Source organism: Candoia aspera, chromosome 1 (genome assembly GCF_035149785.1).
Source record: "Candoia aspera isolate rCanAsp1 chromosome 1, rCanAsp1.hap2, whole genome shotgun sequence".
Classification (NCBI taxonomy): domain Eukaryota; kingdom Metazoa; phylum Chordata; class Lepidosauria; order Squamata; family Boidae; genus Candoia; species Candoia aspera.
The window spans coordinates 319,849,200-319,872,184 of NC_086153.1; the positions used below are offsets into that span (position 1 = coordinate 319,849,200).

At 38.8% G+C, this 22,985-nt stretch overlaps 1 protein-coding gene across 5 annotated transcripts in view; it reads right to left on the reverse strand.

Annotated features, from left to right (window-relative positions):
• Positions 1–22,985, reverse strand: part of SLC38A6 (solute carrier family 38 member 6) — a 76,322-nt gene that overhangs the window by 33,051 nt on the left and 20,286 nt on the right. For 4 of the 5 annotated variants that reach the window (XM_063290448.1, XM_063290446.1, XM_063290449.1 and 1 more), the window contains 3 exons: positions 14,291–14,343; positions 13,573–13,612; positions 1,309–1,387 (listed from right to left, as the gene is read on the reverse strand). In XM_063290448.1, the coding sequence (XP_063146518.1) occupies positions 1,309–1,387; positions 13,573–13,612; positions 14,291–14,343 (172 nt within the window). The remainder of the gene's footprint in view (positions 1–1,308; positions 1,388–13,572; positions 13,613–14,290; positions 14,344–22,985) is intronic. The other variant, XM_063290447.1, reaches the window with a different exon arrangement.

The window sequence follows — 22,985 nt, forward strand, 5'->3', positions numbered from 1 at the left end:
CCCCCTCCCAACTCTACTGACCCGCAAGTCCCAACACGTGTTAAGTCCATTCAGGCACGCGAGTCCAATCAGATGTCCTGGGAATATTTGATCAGGTAGCATGACACAAATATGAAAACTGGCACAATTCCCAAAGGCAACTCTAGCAACTACTCATCAAAAACAAAAATATTTAAAAATTTTGGTACCTGCCAAATTTTGCTTAGCTTTTTTTAAAAAGGTTAATATGGTAAAATGACAGCAGTAGTTTAAAAGTTTCAAGCTCAGTCAGAGCCTCAATTCTTATGTTTTATGCCTAGTGTGGTTCCTTTGGCAAGTGAAAAAATCCAACAGAAATTAGAGTTCATCTTGATAGAATTTTATTTTGCCAAATGAAAACATATTTGTGTCAAATATTCTCTGTGTGAAATGTGTGGGATGAGGTCACCTTGTGAAGGCAGCAGTAAGGAAAACAGAAATACAACTTGGGACTATTTCTGCAATAAAAAGGAATCTATTGGTTGCTTTTACATGAAGATCCACAGTTGATCTAAAGGACAATTAATTAAGGCTTGCATGCATCAGACCTTGAGTTAGAAAACCCAATTTTCCAGTCAGAAGAAAGAGAAAAAATGGAATTCTGTCCAACTGAACAAGAAGAGCAAAGTAGTGGAAAAAGCATTAGGTGTAGCTTCAGAAAAGGTATTTCAATATACTTCAACCTCAGTTTATATAACTATTAGACCCAATCTATACTTCTGATCATTTTACCCAAGTTGGGAAGACTGTAACAGCCCTACCACTTCAAGCAATGTATGCATATTTGAATGCTTCTCTATTGAAATGTGAAAAGTGGCATGTTAGCTACACTTACTGCCTTGCTATACTGATTTCCTAATGCACAGGGACTTTTTAAAATACACAAATGGAAAGATGAACATATATAATCTCCATCTATTTTCAGCACAGAACAGTCCAGTTTGGGAAAAACCATTGTCACTTAGTCCTGCTGAATGTGCAAGCTCACTCTAAGAATTCCTCATTTGGCACAAATAAGAACAAAATGTTTTTGTAAGAGTTGCAGATATAAAGATGCTGACAGCAAGCTATAACTTGTAGGCTCCTATTAATCACTATGGACTCAGTCAGCAAGGAATTACACTTGTGAAGAACAGAACACATTTAGACTGCAAACTGGTAGGCACAGGTGCAGACATCCATAAAGTTCCATCTATCTTTCCCCCCACCCCCCAACTGGAGAACAGTGAGAGGTATGCAAAAGAAATGACTGTACTTCCCCTTGTGCAATAATTTTAAATTTCTTCTTACCTGCTATGGTCTCCATTCAGAAGTCCTGCAATAGCACCCGGAAGTTCGGACTTAATAACATAAAGATAAGAAGACATAGCTGCAAATATAGAACCAAGTATTAGTCAAGTGAGAATATTAGCAGTTCTACATTAGGACCTATCAGTTCCGAGTAGAGAGGGGAGAAAAAGTTCTATGCTTCATTAAAGTGTGTGGCACCACCAAAACAACCCAATTGTCATCCTTCACAGATTTGAGAAAAGTTCAGACATATTTATAACATGAATACAATTATTTAAGAAGCAACTGAGCCATGAATTGTTCTACCTTTGAATTAGACCTAAGCAACCTTCTCCAACTTGGTGCCTGGCAGATGACTTGTACAAGAAGTTCCACTGGGGATGACTGGACTTATAGCCGCACACATCAAGAGGCGTCTGACTGGGGAAGGTTACCTTATATCATTGTTTATACCATATAAAGTAATGCCATTTATTCCTATAGGAGATAGGGAAATTAAAGATGTAGCTACAATCAGCCTGGGACCTTGATTATTCACCACTGAGGCTGGTGAGTTATTGCAAGAGATTCTCTCTCTACCATCATAATGATCAGTATTTTACATCAATAATACTTGAGTTTTGTGACTATCAACTGATTTATATTCTTCATTTAATATCAACTTTTGTTTTGTCATTTGTACTGGAAAACCAAGGAATTTGAAATCCTTGGGAAAATACTATCCAGCTTTATACCAGCATATTCATTAAGGAGTCCTTCATGGTTTGTGATAATAAAAATCACACATATTTATGCCACCTTGTTATTAAGTCAAAACAGTAAATGGCAGCTACAAAATTGTGCAGCCCTGAAATAGTTAAAGATTATACATTTTGAAGTATGTGAATATAACATTTATAAAATAACATGAATTGCATTAAACCAAAATGCCATGTACCTACAGCAAGGTAAAATTAAAAACAGTTGTGAGGTCACTAAATAAGGAAGCATTCATGTATTGAATCACTGAGGCTTCTTCAACTCAAGGTGGCCTTCCCAACTGACTAAGTGTTAGGAAGACTTTGCAATTTTATCCTTTCCCCCCCCCCCCAAAAAAGGAGATATGATGAGGCGTTATAAGGGCACATAATCTGAAAATTATGAGCATATCTAAAGACAGCTATAAAACTGCTACATTTTCTGATGGTGACCAAAGGCACCAATTAATGCAAAGAGGAATTTTAAAAAATAATAACAAATGAATGGGAATTACTTCTGCTTCAAAACACCTCTCTGTAATTTCCACTAAGCAGCTACATTCTGCATATCTTGAACTGAAAGATCAAATACGCCACAACTGGTTTTTTAAAAAGTCACATCAGCTTTCTTTAAAAAACAAACCTTTAACTGATTTCCAGATCAAATTTCCTGCTAATATACAATCTGTCACTCTTTCCCATGCATTTATTTTAGCCTCTGGCTAGTCATTTGATCATTTTTATCCTCTGTTGTGTGATTGACCCTTTTGTTTCCTAAACAACAGAGCTACTCCTTTGAATACCACTCTAAAAAAAAACCAAAAAACAAAAACCAATCTTGTCTGTTATGCTCCACTGTCTTTATATAAACTAAAAAGTTTGTGTTCTACCTCTCGTATACAATGTTCCTTTTTTCTTCTACACAATAAAGGAAACAGATGCCAAATTAATGAATATATTTATGCCCTTAGGTTTCCTTAAGACAGAGATTCTTTTTTGGCAGCTCGTGAGCAAATTATGCTATTTGGACGAGTGTGCTTTATCCACAGTTTAAAAAGTTAAGCTACAGGGTTGGTGATACTATTTCTCCCATGCCTTCTGCATCAAAGGAAGGCTTTCACATATAAAGATCACCGCCAAATAATAGTAATAAACACTGGAAAGCCACCATCCAGCAATCTGAAACAGCATATTCAGAAATACGAAGTATAATGAAATGTGAACGCTGCATGCTCATTGTTTACTAAACTAGATTATAATATTCACAGCTGCCCTGTCAGTTGCAAAAACAAGGTTCAGAAAAAAGTGCAGCACTACCCTGTATGGACTTATTATTCTGCCAAGTGAGAAGTAGTCAGAACTTAACTTCCCTTTATGTGTAATTTTAAATAATAATTATCAATGTGTTGTTGAAGATGGAATGTTAACCTATAAACCTACAAATTAGCTCTTGTTTCAAGATGCTTTTGGCTTCCATGTAGGTTCACAGATGAAAGTTTTATAGGCAAACACTGGACTGGTTGCTATTGGCGACGGAATGCTGGATCAAATCAGTTTGGTCTAATGTATCTGTCCTCCGAGCTTCACAATGGCCTGATTTATGTATGATCTTAAATTTGCTTTGTTTGCCTTTGTCTTAGCATGATAGGTAAATCCATCCATATGCTAATCAGGCCGCTTTAATTCACTCAACAAAACAGTTTTAAAAAATCCTTGCTTAATGCTATGTATTATCTGTTCCACTCCCTGTGGATTCATGACATCTTTTACTGTTTGCAAACATGAGGGGTATCGGTGCTTCTTTATTAGCTTTTAGGACTAGTGCACTCCAACCTAAAGTCTGTCTAATTCAGCTTTCATTATACTATTACTTTCCATGTTGCACAGTTGTCACTGAAACCAGGTAATAGTCTAAGCCCTTGTGATGAAAGGTGAGCAAATGAGTTAAAGATTGCAAATGGGAGGCTCATAGCCCACATACTGTATATTCAGTGGGCTTGGTGAAAGCAAAAAATTTCCTTATCCCCAAATTCTACAGCTGAGACATGGGAATGTTAAGCCTGTTGCACTTTGCTCCTGGCAATTTTGAATACATTCACCATCTCTCTAATGCATAGGATCAGTATGTCAAATATGGCATCAATTAAGTTTGTTTCCCAACATGGCTCAGGGTCAAAATGTCTGCTTTCCCATTTACTATTTAGAATTCTAAACTGGTAAATGTGGATGGGGGTTGGGTTTCCTGTGCAACTCCCATTCAACTGCCCCAAACTGATTTCACATAAACCACCACAATCCTACCATATATCTCATGGAGACTCAGGGAGACTTAGACAACCCTCCAGCAACTTAGTGTGCAATGATAATTTTTTTCAGTAATGGAATTAGAGGGGAAAAAAACCTTTGAGGCTGCAGCAATTAGCTTATTTCCATAGATCAGAAGCTGATTTGTAGGTACAGGTTGTAATTCTGTTTCCGAAGCTAAGCAGATCTGATCCTGTAAGCTACCAGGATGGGCCGCTATACCAAGGAACCTCTATTAATTGTCCTGAGTACTCCAGAGAAAAAGCATAAAGCATCTACAATGATTTTAATAACAACAAACATGAATCTAATTTTGAAGGACTATTCTCTTGGGTTATTAAGCCAACTTAATACAACTTTGTTAATGTTTATTGTTATTTATTTATTAAGCAATGATGGTTTTACTTAAGATTTCCCCTTTTCCCTTCCATGTGAGCATGAAAAATAGTGCCACTGATTAAGAGCCATCTTAACTTTAATAAGTAGAGGCACCATTTTTTTGGACTCATGGAGAACCCTGAAAAACCTTGGGTTGCCTTTAATGAACAGTAAAGTTGTCCTGTACTTTCACAAGGTCCAAAACATTTTATATTTTCTGAAGCTTGCAGATCCCTCTCAAACTGAGTACAGGAAGGCAAATATAACAGATATAATGGAACCTACTATGACTGATATAAAGCAATTGAAAGGTGCAATTAGTTCAGAAAGACAGACACAACAGAAAGGTATGAGAAGTTGAATTGATGGTAAAAGTATTCACATCTGCTTAAAAACCCAACTGAATTAACTTAGTGATATTGTAGTCAGCATTTGGATTACAATAAGTGGAAGTAATACTATTGTTAGTCTACTATTGTCCAGTCAACCAAGCAAAAGATGTGAATCATGCTTTGCAAAAGCAAACTGCTGATCTTTCCTTACATCTGCTGGAACACCATCTCTGCCAAGCTTGGTTCTTCCAGGAAATTCCTAACTTATTTCCTGACAACTTTCTCCTTTAGAGGTTAACATACAAGAGGATTTACTGTGCTTGACCTGATACTAAACAGTAAGGAAGACTTAATAAATAAAATGGGAATAGTGGATAAATTGGGGAAAACACATAATATTGGAGTTCTTGACTCAAAGGCAAACTAAAACTGAGTATAGTCAAATGTGCATTTCGGACTTCAAAATAAGCATATTTTACTAAACTCAGGACAATGATAAACAGAATCCATAATACAGAAGTTAATGGGAAAAGGAGTGTTGAGAGAGTTTCTAAAAATGAAGATAACATAATGGCAAATAATTCAAATGAAGGGAAAAAATGGAGGACAGCAGAGAAAGCTAATATGGCTGTACAAAAAGCATGGTGAAGATCAGAAAACAAAGCAACAAAAAAAAAGAGATATAGGAGGCAGAAAGAGGGACAGGACACAGAGTAAGAATAGACTGAAAGAGTAGAGAGAGTATCAGCAAAGCTCATGCTCAGAACCAGCTAAGGCTGGCAAAAGATGCTAAGAACAGCAAAATAGTTTTGTTTTTCCTGATATGTACAAAATAAAAGGAACAAAAAAGAAACTAAAGATAACTCAGCACTGTGATGTAGTTGCAAAAATATAATTATAGATTGCATCAACAAAAACATGCATCCAAATCATGGGATATAACAATTCCACTTTATTCTGTATTGGTCAGATCTGTGCACCACTCTTGAAGAAGGATTCAGAGAAACTGGAACAGGTTTGAAGAAGGGCAATGAGGGTGATCAGGGGATTAGAACCTGTCCTATGAACAGAAAGAACTGGGAATGCTTAGCCTTGACAAGAGAAGATTGAGGGAGTACAGGGGAGCATTCTTCAAATAGAGATGGGTGGTGATAGAAATTTGAAAAATAAATAAATAAATATCTGAAGGAATATTAGGCACAACATGATTGAGATCTTCTCTCTGTTGTGCCAGAATTCAAGACAAAAAATAATGGTCCAAAGTGACAAGAAAGGAAATTCCAACCGAATGTTAGAAAAAACTTCCTAGTAAGAACAGTTCAACAATGGAATTGATTACTCAGAGAATATTAGATTCCTGTGCTGAGTAGGAAGATTGGACTTAATAGTTTGAATGGCTCCTTCAAATCTATGAGTCTATTATCATTACTTTTATCATCATCATTGTTACCATGATCACCACATATACATAAGCTGGACTGAGATTTGCAGTTAACAGCAATTGTCGACTGGGGAGAAATGGCAGCAGTTGAGATTTTAGGAGGAGGAGAAAGACTGAGTTTGTTATTACGGTAAGGGTTAGGGTTTATTCATCTTCACTGTATCTGGGTTTCTGGGTTTCATTTGGTGGAATATATGCATGTACATAAGAGAAATGCTCAAGTACTTTTTTAAAGCTCCAACAAATGTGTTACATCAAGAAGCATTGCAAATATATAAATTAAAAACTTTGTTATCTACAGATAAGAATGTAAAAGATCAACATGTAGCATCATATTGCATTTTATTATGTTTGGACAAGGAGCAAGTATGATAATGTATATACACACAGGGTTTGACCTCAGTACTACATAAAATGGCCATTAACTTGTAATTTAAAAAAAAGATGAAGTATCCAAACTCTTTGCAGATAACATTGCTCATATTCAGGACAGTAAAGAACAATCACCTGGAAAAGGCATGCTGGAAGACTATCAGCAGAAGCAATAAAAGTGGAGAAATAACTGTTTTTCCACACCTACCGCCACATGTAATCCATAATGTGGGCTCTTACACATGCTCGGCCAGATGTGCTCTTCATCATCTTTCTTGAAGAAGATGACTTCTTCAAGGAGTGGACCAGATAACAATGGACATCATGACAGAGGTAACATTGTCCATGTCACAGGTACCTGTTTCACCATACTAATGATATTCAACTTTACACTGCCACCCCAGGCCAATCAGGACACATTTTAAAAATCCTAACCCAAGATCTAGAGGTTCAAGCTTAAGCTCAGCAAGATGGAGTTGCTGTTTGTCTAGAAATGTCTTAACTCAGAAACAGCCCTAGTGATACATTAGATTGCCCTCCCTTGAACGAACAGCCTGCCTGCAATTCAACTATCCTCATGCACTCTCAGTGCCTGCTGAATTAAGAAGTAGAAACTGCAGCTGGGGGGTGGGGTGGGGGCTTTGCCCAGCTTACGTTAACATGCCAATTGTGGATTATGAAGCACTGACAACTTTAATTCACCCCTCAGCATCTCATTATTAGAGTACTATAACATGCTGTCTTAGGACTATCTTTGAAAATGACCCAGAAAATATAATTGTACCAATTGGTTGCTAGCAGGCATGAACTGCTAATGTAATGTAATGCCTATTCTCTGATCATATCCCTAGGTTTTTGTGTCCAATTCAAACTGCTGGTTTTGACCTATAAAGCGTAGGTCCACAATACCACAGGGACTGTCTCCTCCAAGTGGAATTTGCCTGGCCTGAATGTACACATATGGAGGCAAAACTTGGGGTCCCATCCCTAAAGCAAATCAGAGGGATGTGGCCCTGAAGACAAGCTTTTCTACAATGCCTCCCCCCTCCCCTTGCGTTAGAATACCCTGTCTCTGAATCTATGCCTTGCACCCTCCCTGCTAGTATTCTCCAAGGCAGCAAAGACCATATTATTAAGTTCAGCATTCAGTGGAAAATTTTTATGGTTTTTGTTGACTATTATGAATGGACTGCCATGTGATTCTTTATATTTATTGCAAAGTTTTGACTTGAAATGATTGCTTTCTGTATTTTCTGTCTTATTATTGCAAAATGCCTGGAGTCACATGAGCTGGCTTGTATGTAAGTATGTAAGAATAGTAAAACAAATATAAAAATATAGTTCAGAAGATGTGGTATATGCATCACTTCACCGTCGGTTTGCACAATGCTGACACACACAAAGCAGTTTTTGTTTTTAAAGCTTCACAATCATACAGTCTTGGCTCCAGCTTTTCTTAATTACTCTGTCTACAAACAAGAGATCAATGCCAACATTTCAATTTGGTGACAAAAGGAGGATATGTTTCTAACACGTAAGGAGTTGTCAGAGAGTTCATGGGATTGCTCTTTCTTTACTGAAGTGTTGGCAAGACACCTTTAAAAACATCTGGTGGATGGAAAGAATGAACCGCATTCCCTCTGGCTAGTTGTTCCTAACCAATTGGTTTGGTCCATGTTATTATTATTATGCAGAACTTTGTGAAACAATCTGAGAAAGCACTATATAGAATTTTATTTCAGCAAGCAGCCATATGAACATTTTTAGACTCTATCACTCCTATTACCAATCATATGGATATTTAACTTGCAAAGTGATTTGCCCTCTCTGTGGTTGCCCCAATGACTTTGTGGGAAAGGTCAATCCTATTCTTTGACACCTGGGGAACTATAAAGTTGAACCATATTTACTTGTCTCAGCTCACCGATCAAACAAATGAGATTCTCTGTCTTAAGGATCCTCTTGCAGTGCCAAGCAGAATCCATGGAGCAGAACCTAGATGAAAATGCTCTTTACGTGGACAAACTAACAAACAATCTTGACTCCACAGGATTTGGCACAGAATATCCTTTGCATTATTTGAAATAATACTTGACATATTCCCAGTTAGTTCCCAAATTCAGAAATATTTTTAATTAAACCCTTTTCTTCTAACACTATTTAGACTACACAATTTATATAGATTGAATAATGCAGCCTGTAACCAAGCCCATTAATCATTTCTTTAAAAACAACAACTGACCACTCTTTATACAATTCTAAAAACATCCTGGACTATTTACTACATTATAAAAGGAAAATACAACATGTCTTAATGGTCCCAAATTATTCAACTAGGAGATGTCAAACTTGCCTCAATTAAAACAGAGCTGGAAATCCTCAGTTTAGAACATAAGGGTAATTAGCTTTCTGGCCAAACACAGAAAGCTTCTGCTGATGGGGTGAGCACTCAAATTAGCCTAAATCTCTCTGTAAACATTCAATACTTGTGGAAAATACGGAAGGTACTTCAAAGATTAAATCAGGCCGACGTTTACCATGCAACGGATGCCTCATGGCAGAGATTGGTGATCTTTGCTCGGCTTTAGGTGTCTGTTTATTTCATATGTACTTGCAATTATGTACTGTGGAGAAGGAAAAAGCCCTGCTTCCAGCTTTCTTCACAGTGTTTGTCTAATTCCTTGGACTAGCCATTTTTAAAATGTGTTATATGAAAAAAAATGTGTTTTAAGAACTTAATTATCAGGGGTTAGATCTGTTGAGATATTACTCCACACCATGCTTTGTTGGTCTTCCAATCTTGGTATTTTAAATTAAAATGTTTTCTGAAGTATTTTAAATCTATAATGTCAATTAATCCCCTTCCTTCCTTCCTTCCTTCCTTCCTTCCTTCCTTCCTTCCTTCCTTCCTTCCTTCCTTCCTTCCTTCCTTCCTTCCTTCCTTCCTTCCTTCCTTCCTTCCTTCCTTCCTTCCTTCCTTCCTTCCTTCCTTCCTTCCTTCCTTCCTTCCTTCCTTCCTTCCTTCCTTCCTTCCTTCCTTCTTCCCAGTTCCTTGTCTTCATCCTATTCCAGCTTGCCATATAAATCATAAAGGTTACCAAACTATTTATCTTCTAATAACAATTTATGCTGCATTAATGGCAAAGAGGATGAGCAGAAAATTAATAACCTTCAATTTACGAAGGCTTTCCTTGTTATCTTGAGGCCAATGGACACCCCTGTCTTGGCAGGGGTGTCCATAGGAACAGGGTCAAAACATCAAGATGGCAGACACAACCATGCAACTGAAACCCTGCCTTTTCTTACCTGCATCTTGGCAATGAAGGTAAGTCTCTTCTGCATTCTTTTTATAGAGGACAGAAGACAAGCAATAGGGTAAGCAATAAGATACCTCTCCTATACAATTAGATGTTTTCAATGATCTCCAAGAATGTGAACCAAATAATCAGAAGCACTTGAGGCCTCCCTCCATCTCCCTCTCTCTTGTGATTGAGTCCCTCACCTTAAACCATCATAGCAAGATGACTTTTTTTTTTCTTTTCCATGCCACTCATATGAGATACTTAGTCAGAAGGAAAATTTATTGGATATATATTCTCACACACAAACCAAATTGCTAAAACCTCAGTTGTATTACTTTCCAAAACAGACAACCCTGCCCTTCAAAGGAAAGAGTGGGGGAAACTTTGCAAAGCAGGTGCTGAAGCTTTCATAGGTAAGCATTAGAATGTTGTAAGCGTCAAATACATATAACTTTAGTATCATATGGAAATTACAGTCACTGAACAAACATGATAAAATTTGTGTGGGGGGAAATGAAATATTGAGGGAGAAGTACAATCAGGACAATGAGTTAGTAAAATGCTGCTATAGATTGGTTCTTTGTATTGTCCATCAAAATGACTGATGCACTTTGAAAGCCTGAAACAATATTTTTCAGTCATGGGATCTGCTTCCTGAATCAATCCAAAAAGAAATCAGTTTAGACCAATAGTAAATATTTAATTTCTGAAAACCAAAATTATTATAGAGTAATAAGCAGTTCAGTTGCAAACAGTGTGCAATAATTGGGTCCTCCAGGGTTTTCAAGATACCTATTAATTTGAAGTGATGAATTAAAAGTGATACCTACTGAGGGGTAAGTACTTATATTTCATTTGCTTTTGCACTGGGTGTGACCCTTCACAGCTTATCCTCAATTTATTTGAAGAATTAATTTCTTACTATGTACCATAAATGAAAACCAGTACAAATAATAATTCTTAGTTCTTGGGATTGCTGTCTAAAATTAAATATACATAAAGGAGAGCAATAACTGACAGTATGGCTTGAATATATGCAATCATAAAGGTGTCATGTCACTTAGCTTAAGATAAAATGGATGTCACAGTTGCTATTTCCTACATGATAGGAAGTTCTTCAAGCTCAGCTCAGCTCCTGGTTATCACATGGGCACTTCCAAGTGGTTTTCTTGACAACAATATTGAAGTCTCCTTTCCCTTTTCCAGGATGTTTCTTCAGTTTCCCAATATACCCCTGGGATTTCCTGGTGGTCTCTCATCCAAGTAACAACTGTGTTCAAACCTGCTTAGCTTTTTTGAGATCAGGTGCTGCAACCTATTTAGACAAGAATTTTCACTAGCCGGCAGTTAAAGGCTTAGAGCAGTGGTTTTCAAACTTTGTACTACCATGATCCCTTAAAATAATAGATGAGTTTGTATGATCCTGCCTCCATGAATAAAATGTCAGGAGAAGTTGTTGCCAGGACAGTAGAAAGCTCTGGCAAGCTCTGCATAAGTTTACCAGGAGGCCGACAGAAATGCCCTCACCAGCACTACTGGGGTTATCCCTTTCAGCTGGCCCATACTCAAGTCTGCCAATTATGCGTGATTGGCATCAAACTGAAGTGCAGCCATGAGACCCTTATCCACCTACTATGGCTGCTAACCTGTGGCAGAAACTGGGACTCTTTTGGGATGTGTAGGGTAGAACAGCCCTAGAAAAAGGGGAAAGGATACTGCTGCACCAGCACCCCCCATCTGGGCACAGCTCCTAGACAATGTATGAGGAAGGGCCCTTGACACTTCTGCAGAGAATGTAGCAGCTTCTGCATCTCAGCCCATGGCAGAGCAATGGGTGCCAAAGGCAGAAAGCGGCTGGTAGAGTCTGCACCAGGAGCCCATCCTTGTTCCTGCTGGCTGGGCAGAGATGGCATTCCACCCTTCTTCAGGTTGGGAGGCATGCTTCCCTCAGGGCTAAGTTTGAAAATGCACAACCAGATAGCTACCAGGCCTTGTTCCCACTCTGCCTGACAAGCCAACACTCAGTTTGCCAGTACTTTGTGAGCATGAACTGCCCTCAAACTTGTTCATGCTCCTGCCCCCCACCCCCCAGAGGGGGTGTTATGAGCCACAGTTTGAGAATCACTAGCTCAGGGCAAAGTTTTTGAAAACATTCCGCAAATGTGAACTGGTTTGTTTGGAAAATGGAACCACCCAATTTAATAAACCCCCTTTCCCAACATTTTCATCTTGAAGAGAATGCATGTTCATGCTTTTTTCAATGTGCGAGATAATATTTATAGCTGCACTTATAAATGCCTTCCTAGCACCTCCATTTTAAAGGCCTTTTTAAACTAAAATGTTAATGCAAAATGAAATATTTGCTACTTGAATTACAGTACTTGGTGTGCCCCATGCCATATAATAACTTTTATCAGAAGCTTGCTGGTCAAACATATTTTTCAATAAAATTCTCTGAATACTAAGCTTTTCAGTTCAGAAAGACCAGCCAACTCACCAGTGGTGGATACAGGGAGGGAGAAGCTGAGGTGGCAAGTGGGCTCTGACTGCTGAATACGGGGATGCTGTGGTAGTCTATGACCAGCACAGGTTCACAGATCACAGTCTGAGAATCAATGGCTTAGAGGTATATTGGAACCAGCCTGTTTCCCCGAGGCATATTTAGATTAAAAAAAGTATTATTCATTCCCCATCTTAGTAGGTAGTTTTAATTAGTACATTTTCTTTTTTTAAAAAAAAGGAAGTTGCTTTACCCCTTTCGTCTCATGTGATTACTGAACAAACATCACACAGAGCTAGAGATCTATTAAAGAGCTGATACATCTCCAAATATTCTTATATATGACCACAAGCTTCCTCTCCCCACCTCCCATTGCAAATCTGTCAGCTTTGTAATGGCTTCTGCAGACCTGCCAGCTGAAACCAGCTTCACTTCAAGTAAAACATTGAAGTCCATAATTATGCAGGAGCAAATTAGTATGCTGAACTTTCTGCAACTCCTTGCACATACATATTTACAAGAACATCTGCAGGACATTTTACATGAGAAAGGCCAAAGGGGACAGACTGTGCCACTTCCTTTTCCTTTAGAAAACACTAGTAGGATGGAAATATATTTGCAGTCATAAATATGAAATGAATGTAGCCAATCTATTTTTATTTAATCACCAAAATTAATATGTTTTCAAACATTATTTGTATCTCAAATAAATGAGATAAATGTAAGGTCTAATTTTCATATTCCACGTTATTGTTCTATAGTTGGAATTGGGAACGCGCTAAATAGGGTTGCTTCTACTTCGTTTTTCATATACAATATAACAGCACTAAGGACTGTTCAGTGTACATTCTCTCTGAAGGACACTCAGTGTTTCAATTCCTGGAAGAATTTTCCTTACCTCCAATGTTCTGTATGATGATTGTACTGGCCACAACAACCTACCAAAACAGTAAATTAGTTTAATAACAACAGAAACATTCCCTGCTGGATGTAAATCATTTATTTAACAACCCATCAGAAGTTGCTGAATTAGGAAACAAGCTAGATATCTATATAGCACCAATTTTTAAAATTTATTTTCAGAATTATGATTTAAAAAATGGAAGGATAAATCAAAATTATTCTTGAAATATTGTACAATTATGATCAGATGAGTAACTGCTATAGCTAGATATATTTCATGTCCACTACAATGAAACAGAAATTTCAATGCACAGCTAACAGCAATTTTCAATTTCCTTTCACATTGAACAAGTTGCTCACCTGCTCTATAATTATATGTGAAAATCCATATAAGAAAATTCTATTCTTTCTGAGAGTGCAAGAACATAAATGGGGGGGGGTGTCAGGGGGTCAATCCAGTTTTCCTTTGAATGTAAATTGGATTGTGTTTTTATCTTTGTTCACTGCCCAGAGGTCACTGGGTAGATGGGTTGCTATATACATTTGTTAAATAAACAGACATTTTCTTTCTTATGTGTACAGTTATTCCATGTAAATATAGGAGCTCTGTTGAACTTTAGAGTATGCTCAAGTGTGATGAAATGTATCTTGGCTTTCTTGCATTTCAGGATATTAATTGCAAGTATGCATATCAAGAGGAGATTGGAAATTACCTTTCCAGGTGAACCAAATGCAAAGAGACCAAGATCTTCATAAGAAGTGACAGCTATAGGAAGGAAACAAACAATTCACAATCTATATTTAGTGGTGCATTATATATAGTTAAGGCATACCTATAAAGCACAAACCTTAATTTTCACAGATCTAACAAATATGCTTCTTCCTTTAAAAAAAAAAATCCCACCCCACCAGACTTGGTGTGTCTTTCCTACTTACTATACATTTGGAGCAAATGTATTTTTAAAACCTGTAATTAACATGATAAAGGCCACTGCTTTGCATGTGGACTACTTGATGAATGGCAACAGCAAGGAATATGTGTATTATTCTATTGCAGGAACATATAGCTATCTGCGTAACTCAGAAACAGATTAATTTTATAGCAACAGAAGTCACTCAAAAAAGGACAGAATATCATTTTAGTTTCTATTCCAGCATTATAAAAACATCATAAACAGTGAAACAGACATCATCTTAAATAGTAGAGACAGAGGTAGAGGTAGAGGTAGAGGTAGAAGTAGAGATACAGATAGAGAATTGGAATTATATTGATTCAAGTATATGGGACAGCCGTTCTCTTCATGAGTTTATGTTTTTAGAGCTTCATTTTAGAAAGACACAAAGCATATAAATATCACAAATGTAAATCCATAAAAATGTAGACATGCAGTTATTACAAATAATTCACTCTAATTTCCATTATTTTATTTATATGCATAATAATCTAAGATCCACCACATTTAATTATATTAATAATGAAAAACATCTAGACTTTCTAAATCCAAATTTATTTTATTTTTCAAATTTCTATCACCGTCCATCTCTCCCGAAAAGGAGAAACATCTTACATCTTTTTTAATATAAGATAGGATTTATCGCTTTATTTGCTTAAAAATTAAAGTCTTCTTGTATTTGAATAACAACTGGTTTTAGTTTACCAGAAACAAAATATATCATTTATAAATTGCTTTCTGAATAAATTTCTTTTAATGGATTTTGCAGCTTTTTAAAGGGCTTCCCATCCATTCTTTTTTTGCAATTATTTTAATAGATATATAAATGCACAATTAAGAAAAACGCAGAAAAAAAAGCAAAAAATAGAAAAGAGATTTAAAAATAAAGTTACTTTATTTTAAAGTAACATCAGATTAGTGCCACATGTAAAAGTAATCTTTTATTAATTTAGCACTTCAGAACCATTATTAAAATCAAATCAACATTCAATCATTAACAAAAGTGGTCAGTATAAAAGAATCGTAAGTCAGAATGAAAAATTAACAAGAGTTTCTATCTGCTCTAAAGTTCTACCTTTACTGAACAAGTCAAGGAAGAACTAACACACAGTACAGTACTAAAGAGTTATGTTGAGAGAAACCTAACTTTGGATATGGTACAGATCCATATGTAGAATTATACTCTGTAAGTGGCTTCCAAGTTAAAATAAATCCTGTATCAGACTTGTTTTTTAAATGTGAAGTTATTTTGACATTGGTGAATACTCCCACCACTTAGCTGTAGTGGTTCAGATGCTGGCCTAGGAAGCTGGAGACTGTGACTTCTAGGCTTCCCTTGGCATGAAAGCCGGCTGGGTGACTTTGGACCACTCACTCTCAGCACAATCCACCTCACAAGGTTGTTGTTGTGGGGAAAATAGGAGGCAGGTATGTTCACCTCCTCAAGTTATATATAAAAAGGCAGGATAAAACAATGATGATGATGATGATGATGCTTGATTTTGGCTGCTCAACAGCAAGCTATTCGGACTAATGCAATCAAGGCCAGAATTGAAAAATCATCAAATGATTCGAAGTGCAGATTGTGCAAAAAAGCAGAAGAAACAGTAGATCATATGCTGAGCTTGTTCAAGAAGATTGCACAAACTGACTATAAACAACAACATAACACAGTCGCCAGAATGATTCACTGGAACATCTGCCAGTCATGAAAAATTGGTGGGAACATACAGTTGAAAAAGTAGTCAAAAATAATCAGGTTAAAATATTGTGGGATTTCTGAATACAAACTGATAAAGTCTTGGTGCATAACACCAGATTTAACTGTGGTTGAAAAGAAGAAAGTGTGGATAATTGATGGGGCAATACCAGGGAATAATAGAATAGAAGAAGATCTATTGGAGAAGATCACAAAGTATCAAGATCTGAAAATCGAAGTTAAAAGATTATGGCATAAACCGGCAGTGGTGGTCCCAGTGGTTATTGGCACACTGGGCGCCATACCAAAAAGCCACTTAGAAAATCTGCGCATTGACAAAATTTCCATCTGTCAATTACAAAAGGCCACACTGCTTGGATCCGCACATACTATACTACACCAATACATTATGACATCCTAGGTCCTCGGCAAGAACTTGATCCGATTCCAGTTAAAGAACTGGCAACTGTGATTTCACGTTGATGTGTAAATAATAATAATAATAATAATAATGGATTTCACCCATTCTATGGCACAGCCTTAAGATATTAGAGCAAGATTTATAACAAATTCCTAGATACAAAACATCTTACCATTCTATTTATTTGTGTTATAATCTTTTCCAAAAAACTTGCTCTGGGGGAAGAGTTTTGGTAAATATACCATGTGAAGAAAATTCAGATTGTTTTCCTAACTTAAGGTGTTAGGAGATACATTTGCCAGTTTTTTCAATGCAAAATACTATTTTATAAAATATTTCGCAAAATTTTCCTCCACTGTGTGTGTGTGTGTGTGTGTGTGTACACACACACACACACACTCACATATCCAGGCATTTTGGGGCTTAATCAGCAAGGACCACTATCCTGTTTTTGTCCCTCTAAACCCAACCCTACTGAAATTCAGTAGCTTGGTTTTGTTTATTTGTTTTAAAAAGGAATAATAGCTAATTAGGTTTTAATTCCAATAGGAGATAAGCTTCCAGTAAGCTTAACACATTAATTTTACTTTAAAGAAAGATATCTCCCGCTCCCCAGGAAAAAAGACCAAAAATGTTGGCTTTTCTTTCTCTACATGGTACAATCACTTGGAGACCAAAACCAAATGAATCCATCATTTTGAGAATTACGAAACAGTAATAGTTAAAAGCTAGAAACCACAATTTTTGTGATAAACAAAAGAGAGTGTTTTATCACAACAAAAACACTACTACGGACCAGCAGCATATTTCAGTATCAACTCTACAAACGCTGAATGTTTAATATGTCCACACTATACAAAGAAACTAGCACATTCTGAGAAAATAATTTTACATACCCACCATATATTCCCTTTGGGGCTAGGCAATTTTACTCAAAGTATAGAAAGGGAATGAGAAATAGTAAGGCAAATATATTAAAAGCTTGAAGTAAGAGATAATAGTTAAAATTCCTTTACACCAGTGTTTCTCAACCTCAGCAACTATAAGATATGGACTTCAACTCCCAGAATTCCCCAGCATGCTTTACACCAACACCATTCATTATATCCCTCCATGTTTATAGCCTTGCACCATCACATTTATGCACCATTTCTTACATTGCTTTTTATACATTAATAATCCTTTGCCTTAGAAAATAATTTTCACAGTATATATTTTGAGAAACATTTTGCACAGTATTTATTTTGAGAAACTAACACCAATTTTATTGCCCCATTTCATTTATTCCAGAATAAGGAAACCTTTCGCCAAATTAATTTTTTAAAAATATATTTGGGAAAAATGGCTCAGAACTTCACATCTTAGGTACAAATCTTTGACAGTGCATTGTAGTGATAGTCTTTTCAATGTAAAACTGCTATTATTAATTTTGCCTTTTTTTTCTTTATACTTTCTCCTGTTATATATCCTCATAAGCAAGCAAGTCAGAACTAAATCTGGCATCCACTGGAGCTTATTCCCAAGATTTAACATGCTTAGAATTGCAGTCTCAAGGAAATAAATATATGGGATTTAATATGTCTTCTTTTTAACCAAGAAGCCTATTTCACTAACAGTTTTTACCAGCCTCCACTATTTGCTGGATTTTACTTCTAAAGGCATTTTCAGACCGGTCCACCAGACATTGTTCAAGCTGTGATAACTTTCAACGTGATTATTTTACTGCTGATTTTATCAATTAGCTGTAATTTTTAAATTTGTTTATTGCATGTTAACTGCAGGCTTGAATTTCAAAATACTGCAGAGGGAAATATTTATTGGAGAAACAATCAATTGAATAAATAATAATTTACACATAACAATAAGATCTTACCTCTTGAATATATAAGAGTGCAGATCAAATGAAGGAGAGGAGAACAGCCTTTGAGAAGAACCAAGGAAAAGTTGACTAGTCAGAGATAGCTACAGAGAACAAAAAGTATGACAAAGAGAAGAAAATCCAACATGAAGAAATTGCTTCCTTAGAAATGTGAAGGCATAGAAGTCCAGAAATTAAAATTAAAACAGGATGGAACAATATGACCAAGATAACCAGTATCAACTGGAAAGGCTGTATCAGTGAGTCGCAACACTAAAATAATGAAAAAGCTAAAATAATCCCAGATTGTTTTCTCTATCATATCTCTGACACAAGGACAGGCAGAATAAAGGAAAAAGGCTTGGGTGAAGAAGATGTCATCCAAAGGACTAACGGTTAGCCAGCAGCTCAGTGTGACTGTGAGTTTGGGCATTTTTCGCCATGCTTGTTGTGTCTAGGAGCCCACAACCATGGTGGTTGCGACAGTTACCCCTCTGATATTGGGAGGTGAGGGCAGGATGCTGATATAGCATTCACCCGCATCCTGGTCTTCCACGAAGCCCTGGAAGCACCTGAAGCCTTGACTGCTACAGGCAAGGCTGGATGGCGCACAAGAGGTGGATCTCTTGCTGGAGCCGAAGTCTCAAAGGCTTTGGAGCCCTGAGAGTTGGCAGTATTGGATTCCAGAGGCCAGAGGCAACCTGTGGTGTGCTGGGGCTGGCACATCTGCAGCTTGGTGGAGTCAGAGGAGCCTACTAAGCTTAAGAAGCCAGTGATATCACCAAGGCCGGTGGTGGGAAGAAGGCACTGTGGACTTTGAGCGTTTGGGGCCTGCTGCAATACCAGAAACATGGCAGGTGATCATGCACGGTCCTTTGTTCATTGCCACCAGATGTTCGACTTGTGGGAATATGGTTATGGGAAATACCATGGACAGCCAAGAAAACAAACAAATGGATCATCAAACAAATCAAACCAGAGTTCTCACTCCAGGCACAAATGACCAGGCTCAAATTATCCTACTTCGGAACCATTATGCAAAGACTTAGCTCTCTACAGAAGCTCTAATGCTAGGAAAGGTGGAAGGAAAGAGAAGAAGAGGATGACCAGCAGCAAGGTGGATGGACTCAGTTACAGTGGCAATGGGTGCACCACTGGAAGACCTGAAAGATCAGGTTAAGGACAGATTGTCATGGAGAAAAGCTATCTATGTGGTCATTAAAAGTCAACACTGACTTGATGGTACATAATTAAGCAATCAATCAATCATCAATATGCTGATAACACCCAATTATATCTTTCAACCCCAGGCCAGGCTATCTACGGTATTTTCATGAGTCTTCAGCAACACCAAAGTTCAAAAACAACATTATTATTTTCATCCTGCTTTTTCAAAGTCCAAATTTCACTTCTATAGACTGCCACAGGAAAAACCATTGTCTGCATGATTTTGATCTTTGTAGGTATAGACACATAATGAAATCTGAGTTATCTTTTCCAAGGTCTTCATTGCTACCATACCAAGTGCTAGTGTGCAGTGTATTTCTTCACTGCAGATTTCTTTAGCTGTTGATACTCAGTCCTAAAAGGCAGAAGTTATCCACTACTTCATTATCTTCACCGTTAATTCTAAGGCTGGTTGCTGTACTTGTTACCATATGTTTGGTGTTCTTTAATTGTAGTCCCATTTTTTCACTGTGCTTTTAACTTGTAACGTTTATTTCTAGAGTTCTAGATCATTTGCATGTTCAGCTATCAGAGTAGTGTCTGTCATGTTCCCCGTTTCAATGTGCATAGTACATCGTAACGTTTCGCATGTCAACTTGCTGATGCGTGTTTCGGTTGGGAGGGGAGGAGGATTCTTTCTCCTGGGTTTGTTATCTGTATATAGTTGAATGGAATGTGTTTGGGTTATTTCGTGTGTTCAAGGTTTTCTTCCCAGGACATCAGCAGAAATTGTTACCAGCACCTGCGGTGGGGAATTCGAAACGGTCAGGCGAGGGGAGGGATTACGTTTGCACCGAGGGTTTTTCGTTTGTATTTGGTGCGCTTTTGCTCATTCTCAGCTTTCTCTGTATTTGCATACTATTCTTTAATAAACCAGATATCATTAAGTTCCTGCTTGTGAGTCTGAGTCTATTAAGGTAGGCATTCCTTACATAAAGCTGAGAATCTCAAAGTTTTACCGTTAGCCCCTTTCCAGATTTATCTTGTGAGGGAGTAGAGCTAGCGATGACTGAACCTAAAACCCAAACCGGTGGAAGCGAGGAAACGAGCGATGGGGAGCCCAATTCCACGGTGAGGAGAATAGAGAGGGACCCTACTCAAGAACTATCAGAGGTACAGGAGATTCCTGGAGGAAGAGGAGGCTGGAGAAAGAAGAGCACCTGAAACCACCGGAGAGTCGCCAGGCGAGCTGATCACCTGGGATGAAGCACAGGGACCCCTACCAGGGACGTCCAAGACATCCTGGAAGCAGCGGTACCCGATGTCCCCAATCGTTGTGAGGAAGGAGGGGGAGTGGCAGGACGGACAAGGGAAAGAGGACTCCCAAACCCCTGAAAGGATAAGACTATTGGAGGCAAAGTTTGAGTCAATGGAATATATGTTAAAGAAACTGTCAATGGACTGGGGCCCCCAGCGAGGAGTAGAGGGGAATCAAGCACCAGGTATTCGTCCCCTTCTCCACCCCCCCTCGGCGGCACCACCGCTGGAAAGAGGCAGGAGACGGCACAGGGCTGAGCCAAAATCTCACAGAGTGAGAATCTCGAGGTCCCCTCCTCGAGAGCGGAGATCCCCAGTAACCAAGAGAAAGACCGACCACCCGGATGTTGCAAGGGGGCCGCCTGGAGCGGGAGTGAAAGACTTTGCAGTCAAATTTGATGGGAATCCAACTAAGTTGTTCTTCCTTACAAATGCAAGGAATTATATGGATGAATTCAGACTGTATTTCTGTTCTGAAAGGGCCAAGATAAATGCCATTGCCAACAAGTTAAAGGGGCGGGCTGCTGACTGGTATGTTCAGTTAAACGAGGCAGACACTCCTGAGCTTGATGATTTTGAAGAATTTGTGTGGGTGTTGAAGTTACACTTTGTAGACCCATTAGCCAAAGAAAGAGCGAAGAGGGCTCTAAAAGAACTCAGCCAGGGGCAACTGTCCGTAGCAGACTATGCCCTGGAATTTAAGGCTTTGGCTGGGAAGGTTGATGACTGGTCCCTGTCTACCTTAATAGAGCAATTTAAAGAGGGTCTGAATATGGAGGTCCTGAGGTGGTCGTTGGGCAGGGACAACCCAGATACCTTGTACAAATGGATACAGTTGGCAGGGAAGGCTGAACATGCACATGAGACCTTCGCACACAGCAAGAGGGCGTTAAGACACGCGGCGATCAGCAAGGGACCCCGACCCACTGACATGACTGGGAAACCCGGGCACCGTGCCTGGGAGGAGAAGAGGGAGCGGCGTTACGCCAAAGGGCAGTGCCTTCGGTGTGGGAAGGAGGGCCACAGGGCGGCTGCTTGCCCAAAAGCCAAAGCAGAGGATCGGTCTGGAAAAGCGGCGGGCAAATCGCCCTCGCTGCCCAGGAAAATGAAAGCAGCCAAGGCGGAAACTGAAGTTGAGGAGGTACCTTACTTTGGGGGAGAGGAGGAAAGCGATCTTAAAGAGCCGGCGGGAAACGCTAGCCACCTGCTCTGAAAAGCGCCTGTGGGCAGGTGGTGGAAGACGGGCGTGAAGATGTTTTGGTGAGTGCAAATTGTCCCACGCTGAATGTGAAGGTAAAGTTAGGCTCCCGCACAAAGACTGTTGAGGTGTGGGTGTTAATTGACTCAGGGTGTTCACGATGCTTAATGCACCACGATGTGGTGGCTGTTTTGGATCTACCCAGCTTTCCCCTGCAGCAGCCCATGGTTTTCACCGAGCTGGATGGTTCAACTGCGGGGGGGAGGGTCCGGTGACTCATTTCACAGGAACGGTGGCGTTGCAATTGGGCAGCCACCGTGAGGGGTTACAGTTTGTGGTAGCACCTGTGGGTCATCCCCTAGTCATCTTAGGGATTCCCTGGCTGGCCCAACAAAACCCCTACATAAACTGGGAACACAGGACTCTGACTTTTTCGGATGGCTTTTACCAAGGCCCTGCAGCGGACCGAGTTCCTACTGCTGCAGTGGGGAGGGCTGCGGCGGCAACCCCTCAGTTCAGCATAGCACCACTGGAGGGCTTACCGGATAAATACCAGGAGTTTGCTGATGTGTTTGGGGAGATGGAAGCGCATCAACTTCCTCCTCATCGAAAAACTGACTGTGCGATAGAATTGGTCCCCAACGCTCAACTGCCCAAGCCGAAGATTTATGCAATGACTCAAAAAGAGCTTGAGGTGCTGCGGGACTTTGTTGATAAAAACTTGGCCAGGGGGTTTATCGAGCCAGCGAACTCTCCAGTCAGAGCCCCCGTGCTGTTCCATGACAAGAAGGATGG